The sequence below is a fragment of the Eptatretus burgeri genome, chromosome 13 (assembly GCF_056783735.1).
Source record: "Eptatretus burgeri isolate ZD-2024b chromosome 13, Ebu_testis_v1, whole genome shotgun sequence".
NCBI lineage: Eukaryota > Metazoa > Chordata > Myxini > Myxiniformes > Myxinidae > Eptatretus > Eptatretus burgeri.
Genome location: NC_140973.1, coordinates 14,956,916 through 14,964,415, shown reverse-complemented (window position 1 = coordinate 14,964,415; position 7,500 = coordinate 14,956,916). Strand labels below are relative to the sequence as shown.

Below are 7,500 nucleotides of genomic sequence, written 5' to 3'. Positions count from 1 at the left end.
AATCGTTTTTATTTACCCCATTCTCCCCGTGCCAACATGATGAATGAGTCAGCAAGGCACCCCGAAGTTCTCCCATGATTTATGTCTCAGTAATTTAATTTTCATTTTTGGTTCTTTGCTGAATGTTTTGCTGCAAGAGTGGTTGTTATCGTATGAGATTATGCCATTCCAACAATCACATAACTCCTTAAGTTGAAATCTTTAATATAAACAGCTCGGTTTTGTTCACACTTTTCCATTTCAGCAATGGGAACCTTCCTTCCAGACCAGCTCGTGCATATCACTTTGAAACATGGCGTGGAAGCAAAGCATTATAAAGAGGTAAATTTCAATCACATAGCTTACCAGACCTTAATATGGTAATAAGAGGGTCTGTGTATGGTTTTGCCAATAACAGGTAACAGCTGTATGGCCCAGGCCTCCCTGAACCATTGTAATGCATCGTATCTGATGCCACAAATGAGCTTCTCATGGAGCTGCCCCGGCTTGCCTTTTGCTGCACATTCCAACAAGACGGTGACTTTTCGCTTGATTTGGTCATTGAGCAAAGTTGATTTTGATCCACACAAATATGGTGTGATGTAAATGCCATGAATTGTTTTTTTTTGTGGAGATAAAGATGTATTTATAAGTGGATGCTCAATCGTTTTCTCAATAATAATTATTCCCATTGTCAGGTAATCTGATTATGTTTGGTTGCCTTTTGGGTGCGGCATATAATCTAGATTCTCACCTTCTTGTAATACCTCCACATCCCCCACCCACCTCGTCATGAATGCATTGCAAAACTACAACTTCTGTCTCTTCTACCAGCCTATTCCATCTGCTGTTCTTGAAATATTCTTGGGATGAGAGGTGTTCAAAATGTTCTGATAATGAGGTGCGTGCGTGCGCGCATTTCTACTCTTACAACACTGACTGTTATGAATACAACTTTGTTTGGGTGAGAAGAAACCAAACTTGTCATTTATCAATATTTAATTTACATCGATCACAATATTCAAAAACTTGTAATCACAACTCGATCAACTAAACTAATACACAAGCAACATCCCAACTAAATTTTACATGAGCAGTGAATATGAAGTGTTGCAGCTTATCAATCACATTTACCAATCAAATCTAAATGATGACTCATTGTCAGGTGTTCCTCATGATTAACATCAGCCATCAGGTGTTCCTCTCCACACATCCATGAGAAGGTCATTGACCACTTTAACTCGGGCAGTTTCTGGACAGTGTGTGGGTCTAAAACCAGACTGAAATACCTCATAAAGCTGGTTGGAATCCAGATGAGTCTGCAACTGAGAGACCACCACCTTTTCTAACACTTCACATTGAAAGAAAAGGTAGATTAGGGATCGGCCTGTAATTGGAGAGGACCTCATGGTCAAGATTGTGTTCTTTGAGAAGGGGGATAATTGCTGCATGTTTGAAGGAGGATGGTGCTCCACTAGTTGCAAGTGATTTGTTGACTATATCCGTGATAATAGGGGAAATGACAGATAAACATGATTTAAGTGGAGATGTTGGAATAGGATCAAATGAGCAATTAGAAGATTTCATCTTCGTGACCATGGCAGATAAAGCAGTGGGAGAAACCTCAATGAGGATTCTTGAGGATGGGCCAGTGTGAAGGACTGGAACAGTGAGGGGGGGGCGTTAATTTATTATTAGTGGACCTTGTTTGCTGTCTGATTCCAGCAATTTTTGTCCTACAAAAATCTATAAAACAGTTACAATCCACCATAGTGAGTACAAAGTAGCAGGGGAATCTGAGGGCTTCAGAAGACGGTTTATGATAGAGAATATATGCCGAGGGTTATTGTAGCCTTAATCAGGGTGGTGTATAAGGAGGATCTGGCTACCTTTAGGGTGGTAGAGTAAGTTGACTGATGTTCTTTAAAAGACTGCAGGTGCATGGTGAGGTCTGATGATCAGTGAACTAGGAGGAAGAGCAGCCAAATGTTACTTGACAGGACTTTTCAGGGGCAACATTTTCGAGGTTATCACAAAGAGTATGGTTGTGTAAGTCAACCTTCTTCTCGAGGGCTATCTCCCTACATGCTAGCAAGAAAATTGAGCAAATGGAATCTGAAAGCAAACCTGCTTCGATGGATCTCAGGTTTCGGAATGTCACGATACACCTAGGACATGACATAGGTGGACAAATGAACACGTCCAGCAGCACAGCCCTGTGATCAGAAATACCAGGTTCCAACACACAGAGATCAGAAACAGGAACATCATCAGTCATGACAAGGTCTAATGTGGGGCCTTGATTATGGGTGGGAGCTTTGACGTGTTGTACGAGGGAAAAACCAGTCAATGAGATTGAGGAAATCAACAGCTAGAGTGCACTTAGGACAGTCAACATGAATGTTAAAATCTCCAAGAATAACGATGTTTGTAAAAGTAGGACAGAGAAAATTTAAGAGATAATTAAAGTGGGACAGAAAACTCAGTCCCATATGCAAATAATTTCGTTTCGAACAAAGGGAAGGGATGCAGTTATTGTGTTGTAACAATGCATAGTTATGATCTGAACTTCTGTGTATACATCTGGAGCACCATAGTAGATCTAAATTGCATATAGCATTTAGATTGGGGAGTGTGATACACAGAGCGTTCAGAATGAGAGTTCCTTATTGAGGTCATTCAAACGTTGGTCAAGGAGTTTCAACAAAGGAAGAGTAGTCAAGCCATGACCACGATGAAAGCATAGATCCAAGGATAGTACAGGTGAAAATGTGGAGCAGCAGGGCCGGGGAGGAGTTCTCACTTGGCAAACGGCAGGTCGAAACATCCAGGAACTTATGTCGACTGTTCAGCAGACACGTAGCATGTCTAGCAACAAGTACTGAATCACAACGGGCCAGAGAGCTGAGTTGCAAAGACAGTCAATGGATCAGTGCCAGCATGCCCAGTGAGGGGGAATGTGAAAAACTATCACTCTGATCTTTCGACCAAATGCAACACCAGCACCAATCGGCATGAATTACACCACAACTAGTGCAAAGTTGAGCAGCGGCAATTGATACCAACAGACCATCAGTCACGAACACAACAGCAGCTCGGGGCCCGAGAAGCAGAGACTGGACAAGAGTCCCGAGATAACCTCGAGCCGAGATGGCCCCCAGATGCAAAAAGATGGCTGTCTCACGCTGCAGCAGGGAGATCCCGAAGTAGCAAGATAACCGTCTCACATTACAAGAGAAAAGTCCAGATCAGCAGGTAGACAACAATCCACAGCCGAAAGTAACTGCAGTGAATTAAATAAGTTTGCTCGTTAAGAAGGTCGTGAAGAGACTCAGAGCTGGAAGGAGCAGCAGCGAAACTCACGCCAGCATATTCCCCCACCAGAGAGGATGAGTGAAAGAATTCCTGAATATCAAGCTACTTGTCTTGTAATGAATCTCTAAGTTTTCTTATACATTTCAAAAATGGAAATCAGATTTTAAAATGACCGTAATTTGAATCTTCTTCTTCTAAGTCTGCTCTCCGGTGGAACTTTGGTGACATTTATCCTCAGCTTGCAGTCCTCTCAAAGTCCTTGCTGTGTGTAGTTCCTCTGTCTCCAGGCCAGTATCCTCCTTCAACATGTTGTAGTTGAGAGCTGGTCTGCCCCACATCGGTCTTCCATGTTTAGGTGTCCAGAGCAAAAGACTGGAAACCGGTTCTATAAGCCATTGGTGCTTCCTTGGGTTGTCTAATTGACATTTTTTTGCCATGGTAGTAGTGCCAAGCAAACCTGAGACATCATCTTTTAATTTTAACTGACAGCTTTGGAGACATAGAGCTCTTTATTTGTCATATGTTCAGACAAATGGACATTGAAAGCAGAATGGAGAAATCGAGTACAGCATCTGTCAAGTCCCTTCTCATGGGTCACAGTGAGGGTCAATGTTTCACTTCCATAAATCAGGACGGACCTAACTGTTGCCATGAACAATCGCTCCATGATACACTGAGAGTGTCGACTTCCATGTTCTTGAAGGCTTGGTGGAAGCTCTCCATGCGACATCATTTCTGTGTTTGATATCCTGAGCAGTTGTGTTAACCCAGGAACCAAGATGTTGTTGTTCGTCTTTCAGCTGCTCCCGTTAGGGGTCGCCACAGGGAATCATCCGTTCTGATCCGCTTACTGATTTGGCATAGGTTTGACGCCGGATGCCCTTCCTGACGCAACCCTGGTCGCCTCTTCCGACACAGGGATAAGGATTGGGTTTTGCCATGATTCCGGGCTGCCCTACACTCTCTCATAGCGCAGAGCTCCTGTCCTCAAGCAATCCTCCAACCCAAGCCTCCAAGTTGCCGGATTACAGGCGCACGCCACTGCACCCGACATAACCCAGGAACCAAGATACTTGAAGTAATTGACTATCTCAAGTTTTATTGCATCGTTTGATATGATTGAGACCTCTCTGGACTGGTTGAATGCCACCACGCTTTTTTATTTATTGATGACCGTAATTTGAATCTTCTTCTTCTAAGTCTGTGGGTTAGCATTAATTGTTAACCCTACATTACCGGTTCTTGTTTTGACTGTGTTTGATATATGGGTCTGCAGTCTTCCCAGACAAGAGTTCTCTTTGAAACGATTGCAGCCAACTGCCACAGTGGTCTTTCAGTGATGATGTGGAGAGCAATGTGGAGCACTGGTCAGTCAGAGCTTGTGGAGTGTGTTGGCAACATCAACTCTCTGACACACGTTTCTATCCTTGAGGATGGACTTCTCCCTGTCGTCTCCACTAGTCAGATGGTCAAAAATAACACTCTGTTCATGGAAGATGGAGCGCCATGCCACACTGCAAAAAACACCAAAGAATGGCAGGACAGAAATGGGATCAAGCGACTTCCATGGCCAAGTCAGTCTCCTGACATGAATCCCATTGAACACCTCTGGGCCATATTGGATTGAACTTTGCAGAAAAAATTCAAGGAAACCAACATAACGGGCAGAATTGCTAAACCTTTTGCATGAAACCTGGGCCGAAATCCCACAAGAGAAAATTTCAGATCGTGTTAGTTCTATGCCTGAAAGAGTAAAAGCGTTGAAATCTGCAAATTGTAAGTCTACCAAATACAAGTGGATGTATTAAAATGAATCAAATGTTCTTCAAATGTTAAAAAATTAATTGTTTTAAAATCATGGTGTCAATTAACTTCTGGCATGTCTCTGTAGATGCTGTTGATTGATCTATGTATAGTACCCCCAACTTGTCATCAACTAATTAGAATTACATTTCCACCGGTACTTTGGTGACTCATCTCCGCCTAATCATGATATTCATGATGCTCTATGGTTCCACCAATTAGGTAATGTCGTCGTTTCCTCTCTCTCAACCAATTAATGTTGAGGACATTACAATGTAACTTTATAGATGAGAGTTTGGTGCTTCTTCATCTGCTTGCGGTTTTTCTTTTCTTTAGGAGTGAAAGTCGAAAAGCTTTGATAATGTTTATTTTATTGGAATGCATATTTAAAATTTGTTGTACTAAGCAAAGGTGTGTATGTCTATCTATCTATGTATATGCGTATATATATATATATATATATATATATATATATATATATATATATATATATATATATATATATATATATATATATATGTATATATATATATATATATATATTTCAGATATCACGTTAAGCTTTTGCTTGTGATGTTCCTTGTTTTCTGAATGCAGTCATGCTTTGCTCGTATTGATGAAATTGTTTGTATTTATGTAATGATGTGTTTGGAAATAAAATATCAATGTGCAAATGATCCAATTATCCTACCCCAACAAAAAAAGGATTAATGACCAAATCCCATTGTTCTTGTAATTAAATGTGATTATTAGGTCAGCATTATTTTTGTGATTCATTTTTGTTTTTATTATTATTATTTGCCAAAACTAAACAAGAGAAACCCTTTTGTTTGCACTGCATGATGTAGGAACTTCATCATGAGAGAATCTGAGTGGTGATGTGCCTTGGACAGATTGCAAAAATGGAGAAGTTGAAACCCTTGGAAACAAAGGTTCAGCAATTGACAGAATTGGCAAAGGAACTGCAAGATTACTTTGAGCAAATGCAGACGAGGAGAAGGGAGCGAAGAGGGAGCAATGGTGAGATTCTGATGAGTGTAAAAGAGCAGTTTCCAGTCTCTCTCACTCTCACTCTCACTCAGCTGTGTGCATCTGTTGACATCCATCTAGTGTTGTGGTATTGTCATTGTACTCCCTCTCTTCATGATAGATTTATCGCCTTTTCCCCGCATTGTGTATTTGTATGTTGTTACTCCCATTTCTTTGTCCCTTGTTATCTCTCCTCCCTTGCCTCACCCCACCCACCGTGTTATTTTACTCAAGATGTTTGCAGAGACCGCCCTGAACTCATGCCTGACATTGAGGGCCTCCATGCATTGTTGGGAGAGTAGATACACAGCATGTCCAAGGTGGAATGACCTGGTCTGAAACCAAACTGGTGATCTGAGATGAAACTATTGGAGAAAAGGAAAGATTTCATATCAACTGCGATGATGGATTCCATGACTTTGCTGATGATTGGAAGTACTGCATGCTGATTGGTCTGTAGTTTTGGGGATCAGTTTTTGTACCTTGTTTTTGTAATGCACTGATGTCAGCTGACCTCCAAGCAGAAGGAATATGACCTTGGGCAAATTATAGTGTGAACAGACTAAAAAGAGAATGTGCAAGAGTGGGTTTTTAGGACACCGGTACTGATGTTGTCCAGGCCAGTTGCAGATTTTTTTTAAGTTTAAAAGTTACATCTATTTGCCAATGGACTTCCTCAAGTATTTGTCCTGAAGATGTCCATTGGAAAGCGAATGAAACCTTGTGAAAGGTAAGATGGCATTGCGACCTGGCACAAATCTTTTTTTTTTAATCGCTTTTAATATGTGTATCGGCATGATGGTAAGGGACCACCTATATGTTTTGTAAGCAGGGTTTGGGAAATGGAGGGAGGAGGAATAAAGGGAATGGGAGGGGAAGGAAGTAGGAGGGTGGAGGGGTAGGTGGTGTGATGGTACACTGAGGGCAATATTTGAGGGAAGACATTAGGATAGCAGAGTTTAAGAGTATGGGGGTAAAAAGGTGGAAGGGAGAAGAAAGGAGAACAATATTTGAGCCATGCAAGTGGATGCATAGTCTGAGGGAGGAGGGATATGGGTGGGGTGGGGGAGGTGTCAAACTTCCTCCTTTTTGCAGAGCTAAGTGATCCATTTAAAGAACATTCCGTACAACCCCATAAATGCTGAGATGTCCCAGAATGCCTTGCACATGAACCTGCATATTGCACGCATAGAATATTTGGGGGTTATCTACGGTGTGATCACCCTCTTGTAGCTTGCATCAGTAAGTATGGCTTGCGTAAGCTACAGTGTGGCTGATGTTTGATGCTGCACAGTTATTGCTCAAAAAAATCCTTGAGACGCCTGGTGTGGTTTTGGTCCCTTTGATGGTGTCCGACTCTCAATCTTGTGCCGT

At 41.7% G+C, this 7,500-nt stretch overlaps 1 protein-coding gene across 2 annotated transcripts in view; it reads left to right on the top strand.

Annotated features, from left to right (window-relative positions):
* Positions 1–7,500, top strand: part of LOC147013900 (transmembrane emp24 domain-containing protein 10-like) — a 35,411-nt gene that overhangs the window by 15,775 nt on the left and 12,136 nt on the right. The window contains exons 3-4 of one of the 2 annotated variants that reach the window (XM_085851245.1): positions 245–321; positions 5,991–6,117. In XM_085851245.1, coding sequence (XP_085707371.1) covers positions 245–321; positions 5,991–6,117 — 204 coding nt within the window. The remainder of the gene's footprint in view (positions 1–244; positions 322–5,990; positions 6,118–7,500) is intronic. The other variant, XM_085851246.1, reaches the window with a different exon arrangement.